The sequence below is a fragment of the Spinacia oleracea genome, chromosome 1, assembly GCF_020520425.1.
Source record: "Spinacia oleracea cultivar Varoflay chromosome 1, BTI_SOV_V1, whole genome shotgun sequence".
Lineage (NCBI taxonomy): Eukaryota > Viridiplantae > Streptophyta > Magnoliopsida > Caryophyllales > Amaranthaceae > Spinacia > Spinacia oleracea.
Window position 1 is genome coordinate 99,111,078 of NC_079487.1, and position 22,115 is coordinate 99,133,192.

Consider the following 22,115-nt stretch of genomic DNA (forward strand, 5'->3'; position numbering starts at 1 on the left):
AAACCCTTAGGAATTTTGTTAAGCTTGTTATGTCTAGTTAAGATTCTCTTCAAGTTAGGGCTGAGGTTGATTCTGCCTTTGGTCTTTTAAAAGAAAAAATGGAGAGTATTAGGGGTACTATTGACTTTTCTGATCCTAAAGAGGGTGAAGATATCTTTGTGCCTTTAGTAAAAAAAACCCACAGAATTTAAGGAAAAAAGGTGAGAGGAATGACAGATTGAAGAGTACAATTGAGAAAATCTATAATAAAGCTAAAGGGAATTGGAGGAGAAGAAAAGCAAAATTTACAGATGCAACAAGGTTTAAGGCTCAATCTGCAGTCATGGTAAATATTTATTAATATTGAACATATATGTTTTATAAATTGATCATTTTCTTATAACTAATTGAACATTCTTTTTTTTTTTTTTTGCTTGGTTTTTGCAGGAGTTGGATGAAGTTGGTGCCCCTGTGATTTTCTCTAATTCTCTTAATATCTCATCTGATCTAGTTGTACTAGATCCTTCACTGTTTCAGGTTGATTTTCTTGCGAAGTTTGAACATTTAGTTATAAATATATTAACATTATTATCTGATAAATGATCACTATATTATTTCAGGTTGATGCTTCTTTTCCGAAGCCACCTCCAAAATATTTTAGAAGAGGTGCTGCTGTTGATAAAAAGGTAGAATCATCGGACAAGGTAGATATTAATATTTAATTCTTTAAAATGAATATTTAACTTTCTGTTTTTGAATGTCTTTACATTTTGTGTCAATTTTAGGAAAACAATTCAACAAATGAAACCTCAAATGATTCATGTTCATGGAAGTACTATAACCGATGCATGTACAAAAGTTAATGCACCATCGGCTACTAAAGCACCATCGGCTAATAAAGCAACATTGGCTACTAAAGCAACATCAGCTACTAAAGCACCATTGCTTACTAAAGCTCCATTGGGTACCGATGCTCCATTGGTTACTAAAGTTTCATCTGTTACTAAAGCTCCATCTTGTACTGAAGCTAAAGTTCAAGGACCTATTCATGCTTCAGAAATTATTCAAGTAGTACCTAAAGTTTAAGGATCTATTCAGGCTGAAAAAATTACTCAAGTTGAACCTAAGGTTCAAGGACCTAAAGTTTTATTGGTTACTAAACCTCCGTTGGGTACTAAAGGATCTCATGAATCTGCTATTGAACAAGTCATTTGAAATTTAAGTATGATGCATTTTTAGCTCTTTTTGATGAATCAATGGCTGCTGAAGAAGCCATTAAAAGTCAAGGATTTAGTAAATATTGATTATTGAGTTGAAAATTTGTACGTGCATTTATTTGTACTGAATGTTTTTGTGTTTGAACATTTAGTTTTAATAGAATGAACATTAAGGTCAAACATTTTGAACATCACTATAAAACATATATGTTGATGCTTTAAACATAATAGGGAAACATTGGAGAAGCTTTAAACATAATAGGGAAATTTTTTGAACATAATTGATAAAAACTTTGAACATAAGGAAGAAAAACTATGAATAATTGTATGAGATAAACGCAGAAAAAACTTTTTCTCATTATAATTGTATGAGATAAACTTTCAAATTCTGAATGTATATTAAGCCATACACAATTGAACAAATAACTTTAAGAAAAAGAACATTTATAGTACATGCATAATGCAGTTAGATTTTTGAAGTCTATAACATATTGAAAATATAAGTATAGATTTAAGATCATTTACCTTGCCATGAATGCAGAAAATTCTTCACTAGCCTTGTCAGACTATGCCTCAACTATGTCTACTTCACCTCTAGGAAGGCCATATATCTTTTTCACATCCTCAAATTCTATCAGAATTTTCTCATTCTTTGGCGGATAAAGATATTGGCTGTTTTCCTCAAAGTTGTTACACAACCATGTAACAAATTGGGATAAAGTAGGTAGCTGGAAATCTAGCAATGGTCCTAGACCAATATTCCGAACGGCCTCCTTCTTCTGTTCATTCATCATGGAAATGAAAGTGATGAATTTTCCATGTCCTCCTCTAACTCCAGTTTTTTCTTCCTCTTCTTCTTCTTCTTCTACTTTCTCCTTGAAAATAGCGATTGTTTTCTTTGCTTTCTTTCTTGCAGGAACTTCTTTGGTAATTATCGCCAAAGGGGAAACCTCCCGTTCCACAATTAAAGCTGATTAACAAAACCAAAAATTAATGCAGGAATAATAAGAATAAAAATAAATTACATAGATTCATTCAAGTATTTTTATTTTTACCGTTTTCTGAATTGTGAATATCATCATTTCCATTCTCTTCCTTCACTTCATAATCCTCATCAGTTATTTTCCTCTTTCTTTTCTTTTCAGCAGGTAGGTTTGCTTTTGGTGTTGTTCTTTTTGATGCTGGAAAAGGAACACATATAAGTAAGTTTTAATAACAATCCTAGAATTTTTAATTTTATGGAAAACAAATAAATTTTAGTCTTACCTATTTTTTGTCTTTGTTTTTCAAACATAAGCAACCTATCTTTCACCGGTACTGTTTGCTCTGTTAGAGAAGAACATACAATTAAGAAGTTTGATAACTATGTAATACAATGTTTAACATTTTAGTATACTAAATATACCTTTTCTCATCTTTTTTTTGTTCTTTCATTTCTTCTTCTTCCCATTCTTCGTCTTCCTCATCTTCTTCCTCTTCTTCCTCATTTTTCTCTTCCTCCTCTTCTTCCTCCTCTTCGTCATCTCCCTCTAATTCCTCTTCTTCTTGATCCTCTTCTTCTTGTTCCTTTATTTTTTTCAAACTATCTTTCATTTTTCTTTTCCCTTGAACAATGTCTTTTGCAAGTCCTATGAATAGAACAAAATAGTAAAAATGTTTGAACATATGACCAAAAAACTTTGAATAATTGTAAAGATTTTTTTAACATATGTCCAAAAACTTTGAACATATGATAAAAAAACTTGGAACATAATGGAGAAAACGTTGGACTTAATATAGAAAAAATTTGAACATGATGGAGAAAAACTTTGAACATATAACAAAAAACTTTGAATAACTGTATGAGATAAAAACAGAAAGAATTTTTATCCAAAAAAAAATAACATTTTATGATAACCAAATGAACATTCCTTGAAAAAACTTTGAACAATGTTAAATGTAAAACCTTTTTTCTGTTCATTTCTCACTTCTTCAATATCATTTTTCTTGTTTCTTTTCATTGCAGTCCTAAGAGGAAGAATTCTTCCTTTAACAGATGCTTTTTTCTCAACTCCTGTAAAAAAGATTACAATGTATTTAATATATTAACATTTTATCAAATATCTTAGATTATTGTTTAACATTTTTTTTTTGTATATATGTTTACCTTTTTGCTTTTTTGTTTTTATGATCTCAACATCCACAGGCTCATCCTCATCTTCTTTCTCAGCCCCTTTCCTTTTCTTTGGAGTATTTGTTACTTTGGAAGTAACTTCAGAAACATCTACATTAATAACAAATACTAAGTACAACTTACATAATAATATATTTGAACATTTATTGAAATAAGATTGAACCATGTAAATAGTTACCTTTGCCTTCAAATTCTTCTTTGCTAACTATTTCAGCACAAACATTTTCTTGCACTTTCACCATTGATCTTGTATTTCTTCTCGGATTGTATGAATCTGATATGCTGTGCAACTTCTTTTGTAGTGCTTCATCAATAGTTATATTTTGAATGGTCTTCTTCTTGCTAGTTGTTGTCTTCCTTCCTCTTTTTGTGCCATTACCACCATTGGTTTGATCTTCACTCTCTGAAACATTTACATTTTCAACCACCTTGGCAATTGCTTTTGTGGCATCATCATCTTCATTTTTCTTTCTCTCAGCTTCTTTTTTCTTTCTCTCAGCTTCTTTCTGCTCAGCTTCTCTTTGGGCTTCTGCAGTAGCTGCAAATGCCTTTTTCTCAGCCTGTCTTTTGGCTTCTGCTTCAGCTGCAGATGCCTTTTCCTCAGCCACTCTTCGGGCTTCTGCATCAGCTACAGATGCCTTTTCCTCAGTCTGTCTTTTGGCTTCTGCTTCAGCTGCAGATGCCTTTTCCTCCACCACTCTTTTGGCTTCTGCATCAGTTGCAGATGCCTTTTCCTCAGCCACTCTTTTGGTTTTTTTCTCAGCTGCACATGCTTTTCCTCAGCGACTCTTTTGGCTTCTGCATCAGCTGCAGGTGCCCTTTTCTCAGCTTCTATTCGTGCTGCTATGGCAGGTGTAGCTATCCTTTCCTCAGCTTCTTGCTGGCCTTTGCAGCAGTTGCGGCTACCCTTTCTGCAGTCTTTTTTTTGTTGTTCTGCTTTATGCTCTTTGCTAAAAGTTGTTTCACTAACATGTTGCCCCTGATAAACAAAGAACAAAAAAATTCAATAAAATTAAACCAAAAAAAGTATGATCATATATATGAAAACGTATGAACAATATCATTTAAATATAAAATTACAAATAAAAAAGAAAGAAAGAGCTGTTCAATAATAAAGAATAAACCATAAAAAATAAAGAACAAACAATTCCAAAAGAATGAACAAACAATGAAACAATTATGAACAAATATGCAGAAGAAAATGAATTGTAAAAAAAAAGCAAAATTGTACCTATTTTTTGTAGCACTCTTTCTTTGTACCAAAGATTTTGAAGGACCTTCCTGATCTACTTCACTGTTATTTGAATAATATATTGTTAATATACATGCTATTTTATATAAAATTAAGAACGATTCAACTAAATTGAAAATTCATATTATTTTTTACCTTGATGTTTTTTGAACTTCTGGCTAGGATTTTGATGAAGATTTCTCATCTCCTTCACTGTAATTTGAATAGTAAGATGTAAACTTACAAGTCATTTTATATAAAATTAATAAAAAAATCATTCAAAAAGCTAAAAATGGACATTATATTATACCTCAATGTTTTTTGAACTTCTGTCTCAGAAGTTGAAGATGTCTTTCCATCTCTATCACTGTATTTTTTATTAATATGATGTTAATAGACACATTATATTATATAATATTAAAAATCATTCAAATTTAATAAAAAAATTGATATTATCTTATACCTTAATACTTTCTGAACCTCTGGCTGGGATTTAGTTGGTCTTCGCTTAATTTTGAGTACTAAACTTTTTGGTTGTTTACTAGATTTTATAAATGTATAACTAATGAGTGTCCAGACCAAAATACAGTTTGAAAGAAATGAATATTTTATTAAAACAAAATGAACATTTAACATAAAAACAGTTATCATGAGTCTTAATATTAAAAAGGACTGAATAAATGAACAAAAGTTCAAACATTGAAATTATGAATATAACACTTGAAATAATTGAACATTTCTAAACGAAACTTAGTATATCAGAATAAACAGTTTGAAAGAAACGAACATTTTATAAAAAAGGAATTGAATATTTTACCAAAATAAATTGAACATTTTTTCGTAGATGAGTGTAGATTTAAAATTTTACGATAGAAAAATTGAATATTAGTACAGAGAACATTTCCATTATGAATATAATACTTGAAATAATTCATAGTATATTCCAAAACAAAACTCATTAACAAAATATATTCCAGATAAAAATTGAACATTTTATAAAAAGAAAATGAATATTTCATCAAAATATATTGAACATTTTGCAAACAAACAGTTATCATGAGTTCAGGATTTAGTTTTTTGGACATAGGAATGAATAAATGTTCAAATCATTTTAATTATATATATAACATTCGAAATAATTCAGTATTCCTAAAGAAAACTCAGTAGACCAAAAAGGATATCCAGTTTGGAATATATGAACATTTTTCAAAAAGATATTGAATATTCTGCTATAATCAATTGAACATTTTGCATAAGATAGTTATCATGAGTTCTCGACTTAATTTATTTTACAGAGGAATGAACAAAACTCAGTAGACCAAAATGAATATCTAGCTTAAACAATATGAACATTTTACACATAAAATGAACATCTAACATAAGGATAGAAAAACTCAACAAAAGTTCATCACATTTATATTATTATAATAATATTTGAAATAATTGACATTCCCAATTCAAATTTTAATCATCAATAAGATTATTCTTAAATCTCTATGAATATGAACAATGTATCATTATTTTGTATTTGTATTGTATCAAATGTCTAAAACGGCACATTCGTAAATTAAATAGAAACAGATATTCAAAAACATAAAAATTACTTACTGGACTGTGTCTATTTGCTTTTCAGTTTCAATTTCATTCTCAATTTTGTATTGTCCAGTTCTGTGACCAAAAAACCAATAGTTAAGGTTTGGTAAAATCATTACGCAACGAAAATGAACATTAAATTAAAAATGATTGAACATTAACATAAAATTGATTGAACATATGTAAATTAAATGAATTTTATCTACGAAAACTTAAAATAACTTACTCCGTCATGTATGATTGCTTTTCAGTGCCGATTTTTGGCTCTTTACTAGATCTTCCAGTACTATAGCAAAAAAAATCAGAAGTTAGGGTTTGTTAACATCATAAATCAAAAAAATTGACCATTATAATGAAATTATTTGAACATTATAATGAAAAATACTGAAAATAACTAAATTAAACAGATATTTAAGTAATAAAACAGTTGCATGTACGAAATCTGAAATTAAATTACATACGTTTCTTTTTTTTCTTTCGGCATCTTCGTTTTTCTGAAATAGAACGAAAATAAGCAAAATTAGATTTCATATTTAGTTCGAAAATAAAATCGAAACATCGGAATCAATTGTAATTACTTACTTTTTGCTTTTCGTTGGATTTCCTAGCTTGTTCATGTCAATTTCATCTCGAACATCCATTTTTCTCCTTTTTTTCACCAAAAAGAAGGCACAAATTTCTTCTCTTGATATTTTCTGCAAATTCAACTTTTATAATGAAGATTAGTAGCGGTTTGAGGAGAGAGAAAGTAAATTGAGGTGGTTGCACGAAGTTTAATGGCGGTTTTAGGAGAGAGAAAACAACGAGGTAGATGAGTGGGCGGAGGAGAGAGAAAATTTTTGCGTGCTGAGAATTTGAACGGTTTTCGAAATGATTTTTTTTTTTTGTATTTATAGGCGATTCTTGCGCGAAATGATTTCCCTCACGTGCTATTTTTTTAAAAAAAAAATTATCTACCCGCGCGTGTTTTCACGCGCTTATCAATGGCAGGGGGTACAGCCAACTTGGCTGTACCTGGGTATTTTAACAAAAACGACGTTGCGCGTCGTTTTGGGCAGGGGGTACAGCCATCTTGGCTGTACATGGGTATAGCAATTAGGGGTATCCAATGTACAATGATTACTTTGTCAGATGGGCTTGGGCCAAGAAAGTTATCCACTTTATTCTAAGAGTAGGTTCTCCGTAAACGCATGCAAATTATTAATGACATATGTGTTGTACAATAAATATTGTAGCGTGTAGGTAAAATAACCCTAAAACATTTAAAAGTTACCCGATATAGTAAAAGTTATTTATTTTTTAGTATTATGTTTGTATTTTAAATAAAAATTATCCCTTCAAAATTACTAAGATTGTATAAAGTAATAATTTAATCCTTTAAAAGTTTTATCCTTAAAAAAGTTCATAATATAAAAAATTAATCAAAAACATATGAAAAATTAAAATTGGATAAAATTATCCCCATATACAACACTGGCCTGATAAGTGCAAGACCTATTACCAAGCCGAGTACCTGTAATTTAAGCCAGTCAATTTTGACTTTTGACTAATAATAACCAGTGCGGTTAGGGGTGTGCAAAAAATCCGGAAAATCGAAACCGAACCCGAAAATCGAAATAACCGAATCGAAAAAGCGGGTAACCGAACCGAAATAATAGGGTTAGGGTCGGATTTTTTGCTTTTAAAAAAAACCCGAACCGAACTTGCGGGTAACCGAACCGACCGAAATTATAAAATTTTATTTTAAAAAAATGAAAAAAAATATAATTTATCCATTTTTTCCAATCAGTTTTTGTTTACAGTATTGAAAAAAGAAGTTACTCAGTCTTGCTAACCCGATGATGATGTTAAATGTTGGGTATTCTTATGTTATTGAATCTGTGAAAATATATAGAAATTGCTACTCTGGTAAGATTTGCTAAGCTAATGTGTGGCAGGTTGTATGCAAATGATTTGGTAAGTTGATGTATGTCAGGTTGTATGCAAATTATTTGCTAAGCTAATGATGATGTTTAACGTTGAATATTCTTACGTGATTGAATTAGTTATTGTATACTACGTAAATCATATTTTAATTTGAACTATTACCCGACCGAACCGACCGGAAAAAACCCGATACCCGAAAAAGCGGGTACCGGTAGTTATGGATACGGTTAAGGGTCTGCCTTTCTTATAACCCGAAACTAACAGTTACCCGAAATAAATTTATAACGGGTAACCGAACCCGCATTTGCACACCCCTAAGTGCGGTTCAAGAGAACAAAATTAATCGTAGTACTCCGTATATTTACCGAGGGTAATGGTAAAGTTGAAGTAAAAAGTGTTGAATTGAATATTGGTGATCATCAAAAGTATTTAATGAAAGGATTAATAATTCAAATACTAAGGTACCCTTTTCTTTTTTTTTTTGAGAAGAAATACTAAGGTACTTACGCAAGTTAAGAACTCCTGCTCATTATAGAATTACTTCCTCTATCCCTTAATACTTGTATCATTTTGACTTTTTGCACTATTCACAAAATTCACTTTAACCCCTATTTTATTTCTAATATATGAAAACAAATATTAGTATATAATATATTGTTGGCTTCATCTTAATATATATTTTCAAATATTAATATTTTTATAAGTTTTTATAATATGTAGTTAAAGATATTGATGGTCAAAGTTGTGCATTGGCAAGCGTGTCCAATCAAAACGGTGCGAGTATTAAGGGACGGAGGGAGTAGTATTCATCCCAAATAGTTATTGTAGAATTTTATTAGAAATTCAAGTCTTTATTTGATTCGATTGTTTTGTATTTGTTAGATTTAAATCTTTATGTAGATGTCGTATGACTTTTATCAATGAATTAATTTATTTATCAAAAAAAAAAAAGGTTATTTAGTACAGTTGAGATCCTTTTAGTATAAATATAAGAGCTTTTTGTGTTGTCAAAAGTAATTTGTTTATTGTATAATCACATTCATTAAACTTGGTAGTTAATTAGGATCTAGTTCCAAAATAAGCAATAAGCAATGGGGGTCAAAGATGTTTTCCGTGGCATAATGGCATCATTATGTTTTGCTTCAAACCCTAAGAAGCAAAAGGCCGAGGGTACTACTAAGAAAGTAAGAATGGATTGGAGACGTTTGAAACACCAAGGCAGAAAGTCCCTTGATCGTTCTAATAATATTTCTATCGAAAATGATAAAGGTCGTAACATGCGACCTTTAAGCCGTGTCACAATGATGACATGACATGTTTATGTGTCATGATTTAAACTGGAAACTAAAATATTTAATTTATATATTCTATTTTAAATGTTTCAAAAAAAGCTAGAAAAATCTTAATATTCTAATTTGTTTCCTTATTTATACCGACTACCTTATTTACATATTTTCATAGTAAAAATATTGCATTGATAGTAAAAATATCATGATGACTCTTAGCCTACGTGTCGCCTATATATACCAATTAAACTGCGACGCGTAAGATTGTGACAACTAAATGTTGTCGCAACTTGCGACCTTTATCATCATCCTATTTCTATAGTCGTTCCTACTTATCACCGTGGGAAATATGTAATTGCTCTTAATTAGTTCGATTGTTCTAATGCCTTGTCGTCAATTTGGTGTAGCTTTTGAGTTGCGGAGTGTTTATATTGAAATGAATTTAAATCGATCAGTTTTGCTATCTTTTAATTAATAACTAGTGTGTGGTCGGGGCGATGCCCGATCGCTACATTGAATAGTTAAAATTTTAGATTTTCTTGAGCTCAATATTTGACGAAATGCATGTATACCTTAAAGTGAAAAACATCAATTAAGTTTGTCAACTACACAGACACCCTACGTCATTTATCATGCCATCTAATTTTTCAATATCATCTTACAATTGTATAATTTATTTTCTAGTGGAACTAAGTGCTTCAAATTAATAACACCAAATTAGATATAAGCAGCCATGCAAGGTATTTCTACAGTTGATGCTTATGAGATTCATGACATCATCTTTCTTCATAGTTGTCCTAATTATTTATTTTTAATTTTTTTCAAAATATTCCATAGAAAATAAAAAATCAAATAAAAATTTAGTTGGTTTAGACTTCATGTTAACATTTATTTATAAATTAATGTGAAGAAATAAACCACAATTGGTGGTTGGTTAAGATGGTAATGAGAATTATCATTCAGACATGAGGTTCTAGAGTTGATTTTTGGTTATCAATGACATTACATACCACTTGGTGAATGAATGATGTGGCGCAAAGAGTACTATGTGACACATAGATGTTTTCCAAAACGCTTTTAATATATTAGTATAGATAGATTAATTAAGCAGAAATAAGAAAACAATAAATCACTTATTTTGTTCCGTTAGTTAATTGCAATTTGAAAACAATATCTTCGTTACGTTGTTCATCACGTCTCTAGGCTCTAGCAATATATGCTTACTGCTTTAGAGCCTGTCACGCGAGTCGGCGAGTGCATGAAATATTTGGTCCTACCTAGACGTTTCTCCACTATATAATTTGGTGTTCGATTCTCGTAAATCCCTAACTTAGCTTGTTTGGTTTAATTCTACACTTGATTTCTTTTTTTTGTTCTTTAAACATCTTTCTGATTTAAAATTATATAGTCTCTCTTTTTGTGTATGGTGTATATATCTTTTTTATATTAGGCTTTATACGCTTGTTGAGAGTATAATGAAACTATAATTATTTAACTTGTGAATTATTATCTTTAATTGTTGGAAAAAAATGAAAAGAGAGAGAAAAAAAAAGAAACATGAGAGGCCTAAGTTTTCTAGAGAGAGAGTGAAAACCCTAAGTTGTTCTAGCCCCCTTCACAAGCTCAATTTGTTCACAGATCTAAGTTTTGCCTTGCAAAACTCTTCGTCTTCCTCCTTGTCCTCTTACCGGAAAGAGATTCCCCAAAAAATCTCTAGACTAAGCCTTAATAGGGGTAATTATGGCTTCCTTGGCAGCAGATTGGTGCCTCGTTTGTATCGAGGTGATCTTCCTCTTTTCCGACCTTCAGATTGCCCTTCATCAGCAAGGCAAGATTGATCCAAAGGTGGAGATCGATGCTGAATCACTAGATCTTGGGTTTTTCAACAATAATAATGGTTTAATGGGGTTAATTAAAGGTTTTACTCCACACTAGTAGAAAAATATTGATTTGCTGCTACGCGCTAGCGCCGTTTATTTGCTAACGCCTCCAATTAAACGATAAATTATTAATTGGCGACGTTATAACACCACTAATCCATAATAATTATTAATCAGCGGCGTTTAATGATATTTACGCCGCCAAACTCATAAGGTAAAACCCTTGCCTTTCCTTTCCTTTCGTATCCTTCAGTTGTCTTCTTCTTGCTTTTTTTGAGTGTCTGTATCCTTCTCCCTTCTTCTTTCATTCTTCTTCACCACCAATTATCTCCTCTTTAATTGATTTTGACTGATCTCCACCGCCGTCGTCTCAAAACGGTACAGATCGACTCATCTCGACTGCGAATCACAAAACTCTTCACACTCGTCTATGATCTACTGAAATTATGTGAAAATCAGAGCAACTATCTAAAATCGTCGATTCACGGGGTTGGTTCAAGTTTTCGGGTGACTGATACCATTGTTTCAAGTTCTCCGGCCGTCGTGCTTAGTCTAGGTAAGTTTCGCTCCTACTCCTTGAGTCCTTTCTCCTTCTTGCCGTTTTTTCAATTCAATTACGTTATTCTATCTCTTTCATATTTCGATTTACATCTTTCGATTTACATGAATTACTTCTGAATTATTGGATTATTTTTTTTTGTAATTATGTGTTTTAATTTCTAGGGTTTGTGTAATTTTCATTGTTCTTTTGGCATTTGGACGAAATTGTGGTAATTATAGAACTATTTGTCTTTAAAATTCATCTAATTTCGTAATTGCTTTTGTGAAATTAGTTTTTTCCCCTTGTGAATTTTGTGGTATTGAAACTTTGTGGATCCCAAATTCTATAGGGAAGTTGATATATCTATGAACCTTAATCTTAGAAATACTAGCATTGAATGTCTTCCTAGCGCCATAACAAAATTAGACAACCTGCAAAATTGGACATTATGTGTTGCAGTCAGGTTAAAGAGTTGCCAAGAAATTTTGTTAAATTGGACAACCTCAAGTACTTGGTATTTTTTTTGGGAGCGGTTTGACTGATTTGCCGTCAGGATTTGGGAAATTGACATCTTTGTAGAAGTTAGATAAATTCATGATTGGGAAAGGCAATGGTATAGACTCTCTTCCAGCCTTGAATCTTGTAGGACATTATATCTCTCTGTCCAGTTTTCATACCTTGACCAAGAGTTTCTGTTATATCTTTTAGAGTTTGGTTTCATATTGTATATGTTCAAGTACTTTTTGTTATATCTCCATATGTTACTCAGGGGCCGTGGTCTTAAACTCTTAATTATTAGTTTAGAATTCAGACTTAAATGAATGCTTTCGAAGAACAATGAATGTTTCGCTAGGAACCATACTACTTACCCTCTTCATAGAATTTCCAGCGGCGGCGAATCTGGAGGATGTGGGAGTTCAAACAGTCATTATAGAGTACACAAACTGGTGTTATTTCTGGGTATGATTGGTTTTTTTATAATTCAAGTATAATTTCTTTCATAATAACCCTCTTTTTAATTGAAAGTTTTGTTTTATTGTTGTAATTGCTTGCGTGCGAATTGGACTGATGGGTTGTTTGAACTGTGGTGTTCTTGATCAATTGGGTGTAAAATTCAAGTGTAGTTTCATCGGAAAATAGCCCCTTTTTTTTATTGAAGTTTTGTTTTTTAGTTGTAATTGCTTCAAATTTACTTGATGGGTTGTTCGAGTTATAGTGTTCTTGATTGTTTGATTAATTGGGTTTTTAATTTAAGTGTAGTTTCTTTCATGCTATTGTAAGTTCAATGCTAGAATGTAGACAACTAGACAATGATCCGTTTTTTAAGGTTAGATTGTTGCTGCCATTCCTTGATAGAGATCATTGGAAAATAGTTTCTTTGTTTCTTTGTTTTTCTATATACTGCCTACAGAGTATTTAATATTGCAGTTTTTTTTATTATCAATAGTTAGTTGTTGGGACGATAGTTAAAACAACTAGCGAATTTCTACTTCCCTCTTGGCTAATTTTGATTGTCGCCTATCAATCGGTACTACCTATTGTTTAAGACATTTATTTTGATCATTCTATTAATAACTCTATTCGAATAACTCTATTCTTAACAAATTTGATTCTTTGTATGTTTACATTAGGTAGTGCTTTTTTTGGCATAGAGTACATGATATGTTAGGTGATACTTGTCTGTTCCTATACTCAGCGTTTCATCAATAGTACACTTGAGTTTCACTGGGATAAATCTGTTATTATTCAGTACATGTAGTCTGTTAATACAAGGAGACCGTGGTTGATAAGAAACAAGTGATATTTGAAAATTAGGTGGCCCGAACCACTTCTTTTTCCTTAAGTTTCCTACTTTGAGTATAGAGCGTTCTTGCTTACAGGCACTCACCTCTACACAACATTAGGAGACAATGGGAGCTATCATCTGATCGAACTGCACAGTACCCATCTACCATGTTATTGCCAGCTGACCATGATGATCGTGTGGTGCCTTTGCACTCACTTAAATAGTTGGCTGTGTGTTCTCTGAAACTGCTGCAGTGCATGCTTTTTCTTGTCACTAAGTGATACCATGCCGCACACGCCTTTCCTTTCCTAAAATATGTACTGTATTATATTGCAGACATTGCAACATGTTCCTTGCACAAGCTTGGAGAATAGCCCTCAAAAGAATCCAATTATTGATAGAACTAAGTTTAAGGCTGGTCATGGAGCAGGACGCCCAACTCAAAAGATGGTTGGTACCCTATAATGCGAGTTCGTGTTGAAAACATCAGGTATAATCAGGTTAACTTTGGTATACTTAGAAAACTAATGCAGCAAAAATGAATATCTACCTTTTATCTAGTGTAGATTCTAGTTGTAGATTGCAGATGTAATTTCTATGCTGGTATATGTGATGAAAGACAAATTAAGGAGCTTGGTTAATGGGTTTTTAGATTTGAGTTAAGGTAACAACAGTCCTAACAGGTGATCTGATTGTGATCCAGGAAGGCTTGAACATAACAGCAACGAAAGATTGGACAAACTTCAGACTGTAAGCTTCAGTGGAGTGTAGTGTGGCCCAGAATGATGATCTTGATGGTAAATAGAGTTTTAATCTCGCAATGCTGCAGGGTACTTACTTAATTACCTAAGGTGGAATATGCATCAAGTCTGACAGACAAATAGGGAGGGCAGCAGACAAAACTTGGTTAGTACAACTTTAATTCTGTATGCTTAAATCAAGTTTAATTTTGTATGATTTTTCATGATTTTTTTTGGTTGACATTCAAATCCTGATTTGATCTTTCTTTTCCTAATATTCTAGAGGTTTACCTCTATTTAACTCCCACTATCCAGAAACTGTGAAATATGTTGTTGAGTTCCATATTAGTTCCATTTTATGATAATAATTGTCTTTGTAATTAACTTAATAACCTTTTTCCCCCTTCTTGTCTCTGTAATTAGTTACCTATACCACACACACACCCCCCCCCCCCTCTCCCTCTAAATATAAATATCATTATAGAAGAGAATCCTGACAACTTCCTAATCACCATGGGAAGAAGTATGGCATTCTGTTGATCATCATGTGACCTGACAACTTCCTAATCCTGATAACTTATTGTTCACTCATTTTTACCACATCCCTTTTCTCTAAGCTCCTTCACTTCTTCGTACTCATTTAGATGATTTAAAGTTTATTGTATGTGTCAACTTATTTTATGATATATAGATTATTTTGTTAGGTTTGCACGTCACTAAGTGGAGAGCGTTTCACCAATGAGCAAATTGATGAAATACGAGACAAATGGGAATCATACTTCACCGAACATTGTGTGTAAATAACCTTTCATCGATCTCTTTTTGTGGATGTTTCCTGCTATTGAAGTCATATATAATTGCCTTATTATATTTTTGGTGCAAAATTGTAACGTACGAAGTGTAAAAGACATGGTTACGTTCGACTTCAAACGTAACTATTTAGTTGGTTTATTTTTGTAAACATATGATGGTGGTATTATATGTAAAAATCAAAGTTTATTGGAAGTTATTGGTGGTTGATGATACTTTTGGACATTGTATAAATGTGGCGTGAGTACAGGTTCTACATTTTTTGGCTTATTGAATATAGAAAATAAATTATTTTATAAAACAAAATTACACATTATTCGCGGCATTTTAACTCCTGAAATTTTACAAAGTTTGAGGCGTTTAGGTACAAAACGCCGCCTAACAATACTATTAATTTGAGGCGTTTTTCTACGTATACGCCGCAAATGAATCATTAATTAGAGGCGTTTTTTAACGCCGCAAATCAATCCTATTCATTTGCTGCCACTCTATTTGCTGCTACGCCAAAAACGCCGCAAATGAATATAAAAGTGACGCCTCAAATGAATGTTTTTCTACTAGTGCCACTAATACATTTTTACCGTCCTGTTTGGGCCAATGGAGGAGCTTATCCATTTGCAGGAGCAATAAGATTTCTTCTATTTCCAAAAAATGTCGCAGGGAAGTCCTTCTCTATACTCTTCTTTGCCTTTTCACTCCAATTCTGTCATTTATTACTTGGGTTCGCGTTTTTTCAATGCTTGCATTTTGTTGGGTTGTGTTTCGGTTTTAGCTGTGTGATGATTACTCAGTTGTTGCAATTTATTTCTGGCTTTCTAGATCCTTCTGTGGTTGTTTTCAATCTTATGTGGTTTTTTCTTGCAACCATTAGTATTCTTAAGTCTTTAACTCAAGCCTATAAATACTGGTCTTTTTTCTTCAGTAGTAGCACATTCTCCACGTTTTTCAGTCTTCATCAAATTAGCTCTGTCTTTTCTTTTTGTGTGTTTGCAAGATTAAACTTCCCAATTTTAGTGAAAATTCCCAGATTCAGTCCTAGTCTTTGGGTTTTAATGTCTAACAACCCTGTAGTGCCTAGCTATGCCTCACTTCTTAAGAAGAACCCTTCTCCAGTTTCCAATGAATCTCAACCTACCAGCTTACCTAGTGATCCAGGTTCTTCCAGCTTCTTCAGCCACCCCACCCACAGCTCCTTTCTCTTGGGAGGTAGCAGTCTTAATCATGATTCCAATCCCCCACCTAAGGACAGTTCACACAGTAATGCACCACAGGTTCCTGGTTCGAATAGTGCCACCATCACCTTAGATGCCCCTAAACTTGACAATGAGCAAGTCAAGCTTATGGAAGCATCCTGTCTGTTTGGGAAAGTATGGGGGGAATTTGTGCCACAAGCTGCTGATATAGCTAGGATGAAGAAAGACTGGTCTTTTTTGAGGGGTGAGGTTTCTCTTAGGTTCATTGGGAATGGTTGGTTTCTCATCAAATTTTCTAACCCACTTGACAAGGATGAGGTTTGGGAGGGTAGACCTTGGTTTGTGCAGGGTCTTAATTTTGTTCTCTTGCCTTGGAGAGCCTCCTTCAAAGCTCAGCTTAGCTCCATTACCCATGTGGATCAATGGGTGAAAATCCCCTTTCTCCCTACTGAGTACTGGACTTGGCACTACCTAAACCAGATTGCCAGTTGTGTAGGTCAACCCATCAAACTTGACAAATTCACTTCTGAAAACACTGAAAAGGGACAGTTTGCTAGAGTTTGTCTCAACCTTAATATAACCAAGCCTGTGCCTAGGTCTATCACTCTTAACTTTGGTTATGATATCCAGGAGTACTTTATGTCTTATGAAGGTGTTTGGGAGGTTTGCCCTCTCTGTGGTGATCCAAACCACTTTCTGAATGCTTGTCCTAAGAGGCCTCCTCCCTGTCTTGAGCTGGTTGTGGCTCAACTGGACGAGGCTAAACTGTCCATGGGGATGCCTGGGGATAGTGGAGGGCAAGCCACTCCTTCTGACTGGCTGGCTGTGGTGCCAAGAAGAAGAGCCAAACCCAGGAGTAATACAATGAAGTCCCATGCCAAGCCTTATCATCATCCTCCTCCTGTCCAGACTAGACCTTTACACTCCCCTTCTCATGGGTTGGGTGCTGGTTTGCCTGTCATTCCCCTTGCCAACAGCTTTCAGGGTCTACAGGATTTTCAAGTGTCTACTGGAGACACCATTACTCTCAATCCTCCTGCAGTTCAACCCTATGAGGATATTCTGCCGGATTTTGACCCACTGGAGCTTGCTCCACTTGGTGTCAAGGATGTTCAGGGGGATGATGAGCTTGATATGGACTTGGAGATTTGTGATGGTGATGGTTTTGATGAGAATGACCCGATTTTTTCTGACTGCGCTCCTCCCATGGAAACTGAGAACTCTAAGAGAAGGAAGAGAGGTGATGGTGATCTCTCTCCTTCTCCTTCTGCTGGTTGACTTGTGTGTCTCCTTCTACTACTTTTTGGATGTCAAATATCTCAACACATCTTTTTGACCAGTTTTTACTGGTAGTTATGCCTTTAGGGTTTAGTAGTGATATGCTTAGCTTGTTCTGCTGGTTTATTTTCTCCTACAGGTTCTTTTTTTTCTGCTTTTGTAAACCTGTAGGTAGCTTCTTAGCTAGGCATACTACTACTGTAGTTAATCAGCTTCAGCAATCTTGCATTGTGCCTAATTGTAATATTAATGATATTTTGACTTTAATGGCTTTTGATCTGAGTTGGCTTTCTTTATTTCGTTGTTTGCCTTGGCTTCATGTGATCTTGGACTTTAAACTGTGGAACGGTTCTTTTGCCTTGATCAGAATCAAGGTTAGACTTTGGACCACCTCTTGGTTCCCTTTCAAATGGAGGAACCTAAGTTTCAGGAAGCTCTTTGCTTGGTGCCTTTTGGTTGAGTCCAAAGATAGCCATTGGTTCATCTCCTATGATGTAGTAAGAAACATTACATGTTTCCTACCTGAGGACCTGTTTGTTCTAAATAACCATCACCTCCTCATGTCAATTTGGTTCCTTTACTTGGTGTCTTGGTCAACTTTTCAAATGTTGTTTAGTAACTTCTGGCTAACTCCCAATTCTGTTTTTTGTATTCTCAGTTGGTATTTTACTCATACCTTCAATGCACAAGTATGGCGTTTCCACTCCTGGACTTCGAACATTTTTTGCTCCTTCTCCTGGAATGTCAATGATGTTCCTCTAAACTTTGTTTATGTAATAAGCTTTCCTTTTCAGTACAAAGTTGTTGCTTTAATTCGTTTGATCTTAGCCTCCATTGCTTGGGCTAACTGGAACCGGACTTTGTTCCGCTTTGAAACATATGGGCTAAAGGCCTCTTATTTGTGCTAATTCATAATTATGAAAATTCTCACATGGAATATTCAAGGAGGTAAAAAACTCCAAGCAATTGGTGATATCAACCACTACATCACCACCTTTAAACCAGACATTTTATTCATTCTTGAAACTATGACGACTAATTCCACTAGTAGAAATGTAATCAGAGGTTTTCGTTTCCAAAAGCATATAATTATCAACCCTATGGGGCATAGTGGTGGACTTTGGGTCTGCTGGAATAACGACTCAATTCTGGTTCAAAACTACACGCTTGTGGATCGGTGTGCTCACCTTAACGTATTATATAAACCAACTAACGACCAGATTCTAGTATCAGGGGCATACTTTCCCGCTCAAAACCCAGACAAAGACCCTTTCTGGGAGTCAATGTCTACTTTTTACGAAAATATCCACACCCCTTGGATTCTAGTCGGCGATTTCAACGAACTTTTACAACCTTCAGATAAGCTCGGGGGTAACCCTGTCACTCAAAACCAATGTCAAAGACTTCCCAGATTTATCAATAGGATCAATGCTACAGACATCGCTTGTCTGCAACAGTCTTTCTCCTGGAAATCCCAATCCCACCCAGGATTATATCAACGACTAGATCGAGCCATTGCTAGCACTAGCTTCGCCCACAAATTCCCGAATGCTTTTATAAAGTATGGTACCTTCACGAGCTCAGACCACGCCCCCATGTTCTTCGACACAAACTCAGAGGCGTTACCGTCTAACAGAATCTTCAGATTCCAGAACTCGTGGACTCTGTATGAAGAACCAACTAAAATTGTTAAACAAAAGTGGAACTCAAATATTCAAGGTTCGAGATTCTTTAGAATAAGAACCAAACTCTCCAATATTAAAGATGACCTAAAATTATGGGCCAAGGAAAGATTTTCCCATAAAACCATGCAACTTAAAGCAAACGCAGAGAAAATCCAAGAATTGGAAGATAAACTGATTTCACAACCTTTCAACCCTATATGGAAAAATCACCTTTTCAGAATGCTAAAGCAACGAGAAAGAATTCTTATTCATAGACAGTATGCCTGGAAAAGCGCAGCAAAGAAAACCTGGCTTAACCAAGGCGACAGGAACACCAGATTTTTCCATCAGATTATGAAGCATAGAGCGGCTAGAAATCATATCTACAGACTCAAAAATGAGGACAATGCATGGGAAGAAGGTCAGGAAAATGTTCAAAAAATTCTTTACGAATCTTTTAAAAACAGGTTTAAGTCCTCCGTCCAAAATGGCAGGACTTTTAATCTGGATTTTCTGCCACAATTAGTTACTAGTGCAGAGAGTGAAAATCTAGTTGCCCCCTTCTCTGATGATGAAATCAAGGAGAGTTTCTTCAATATGAATCCACTTAAGGCTCCAGGATCAGACGGGTTTGGTCCGAAATTCTTCCAAACTTACTGGAAAACTATTGGGCCAGAGATCTCTTTAGCGATCAAGAGTTTTTTCTCTCATGGTCATCTACCGCCTTTTCTTAATCACACACTGATAGCCCTTATCCCTAAAAATGACAATCCTGAGAATCCCAACCACTTTAGGCCAATCAGTCTTTGTAGTACGATCTATAAGGCTATCTCTAAACTCCTAGTCACTAGGCTAAGCCCTTTTCTTAAGAAACACATTAGCCTCTTTCAAAATGCCTTCACCCCTGGTAGATCAATTCACGATAACCTCCTGCTGGTGCAAGAAATTCTGAATGTTTTTAAAAAATCAAAATCGAAAACTGGCTGGTGTGCGCTTAAGCTAGATATGGAAAAAGCCTACGATAGGATAGAATGGGACTTCCTATGGGCAGTTCTAGACAAATTGGGATTCCCGGCAACCTGGATCAATTGGGTTAAAGCAACGGTCACAACAGTATCTTACTCCCTTAAAGTTAATAACGAGACGACCAAGTTTTTTACCCCATCTAGGGGCTTAAGACAAGGCGACCCTCTTTCGCCGTATCTCTTCATCATCTGTATGGAAGTCTTTATAATTATGCTTAACAATGCTAGTGCGAGGCTCAGCCAGGGACTGGGGTTTAAAATTGCTCCGCAGACCGCTAAAATTCCATGTCTTATGTTCGCAGACGACAGTCTACTCCTTTGTAAAGCCACAAACTCTGCTTGCCATAACCTTCTAAAAATCATTACTGATTTCTGTCAACTCTCGGGACAACTCGTCAACTTTCATAAATCGGCTATTATTTTCTCAAAGAATATCACTCATTCAAAGAGAGACTCTCTTGCTAGCATTTTCAACATGACAAAATCCATGTCGCTGGGTAGATACCTGGGCGCCCACTTCTCGGGATTCACCCCCACCAGAGCAGACTATCAACGCATTCTGCAAAAAAATGAAAACCGCATCAACTCATGGCAGGCCAATTTTCTGTCTAAAGCAGGAAGAATGACTCTCATTCAGAGTAACCTCGAGTCGCTTCCAGCCTACATCTGCTCCTCCTTCCTGATTCCGCAAAAGCTATGTCATCAAATGGATGTTTTTCACCGTCAATTCTTTTGGAACCAAAACAGAACAGGGAATGCACTCCCTCTAATCGCCTGGAAAAAGGTCTGTCAACCCAAGGAGCAAGGGGGTCTCGGCCTACGAAGAACTTATCCGCTAAATAGAGCCTTCATAGCTAAACTTGGTTGGAAAGTCCTAACAGACGAAGATAATATGTGGGCTAAAATTATGCGTAAGAAATATCTCCAAAATAACAATTTTTTCTCAGCAAAAAAGAAATCTAGAGACTCACCTATCTGGTCCAGTATTCTAAACCAAGGAGAAATTCTTAGAAAAGGTATAAGGTGGAAACTAGGGAATGGAAACACCATTAATTTTTGGAAAGACAATTGGATTGGTCAATACGCCTTGGCTGAGTTTCCGGGTATATTTACGAATCTTATTGACAATAGTAAGACGGTAAGCTTTTTCATTGACGAGACTAAAAACTGGGATATTGCAAAGTTATATTCAGTTCTTCCTCCTGATGCGGTCCAATTGATTAGAGGAATTCCTATTCCTGTCAACAACCTACAGGACATTCCCATCTGGGGCTGCACAAATTTTGGGGACTTTTCAGTTAAATCTGCAACCTGGCTTGCTCACGACCTCCCCAAAACTGACGACAAATGGAAGTTTAGATGGATCTGGAAGCTTAATATAGCTCCGAAACTGAAATTTTTCCTTTGGCAAATCTGTCATAAAAGCCTCCCAACCAAAGAAACGCTTTTCCATAGGAAAATCATTCCTACAAATTGCTGCCCAAGATGTAATCAAGCTAGCGAAAACTTAGATCACCTATTCCTCCATTGTGAACACTCAAAAAATGTTTGGACTCACAGACTCACTAAAAACTGGCTAGAATTCACCTTCCCTATGACCGATTTTTTCAAAACCCTAGACTACCTCAGACGAAACCAGGTTGCTCTTCGCAAATTCATTAACCTATGCTGGATTATTTGGAAGGAACGTAATGCCTTAGTTTTCTCCAACACGAAGGTCACTACTTGCCGCTGTTTCTTCAGAGCCCTCAATACCTTTAAAGAATGGGAACTCAGACTCCTTATTGACTCTC

At 34.6% G+C, this 22,115-nt stretch overlaps 1 protein-coding gene and 1 long non-coding RNA gene across 7 annotated transcripts; one reads left to right on the forward strand and one right to left on the reverse strand.

Annotated features, from left to right (window-relative positions):
* Positions 1-1,762: 1,762 nt before the first annotated feature.
* LOC110798472 (uncharacterized) lies at positions 1,763-6,834 on the reverse strand. Its single transcript, XM_056834356.1, has 13 exons — positions 6,776-6,834; positions 6,420-6,479; positions 6,209-6,268; positions 4,911-4,967; positions 4,630-4,663; positions 4,139-4,348; positions 3,918-4,097; positions 3,548-3,797; positions 3,343-3,459; positions 3,142-3,249; positions 2,463-2,522; positions 2,252-2,377; positions 1,763-2,166 (listed from the first exon to the last, which is right to left on the reverse strand). Exons 1-13 carry the CDS (start codon positions 6,832-6,834, stop codon positions 1,763-1,765), a joined length of 1,725 nt encoding a protein of 574 aa, XP_056690334.1.
* A 4,511-nt stretch (positions 6,835-11,345) lies between these two features.
* LOC110798486 (uncharacterized) lies at positions 11,346-15,377 on the forward strand. 6 transcript variants are annotated; one of them, XR_008928304.1, is made up of 4 exons: positions 11,346-11,841; positions 13,707-14,102; positions 14,316-14,518; positions 15,044-15,377. It is a non-coding gene; the product is annotated as an uncharacterized lncRNA (long non-coding RNA). The 6 variants fall into 6 exon arrangements; XR_008928307.1 differs by having other exon boundaries at positions 11,356-11,841; positions 13,949-14,102; XR_002536077.2 differs by lacking the exon at positions 11,346-11,841 and adding an exon at positions 11,859-12,786 and having other exon boundaries at positions 15,057-15,377.
* Positions 15,378-22,115: the final 6,738 nt, after the last annotated feature.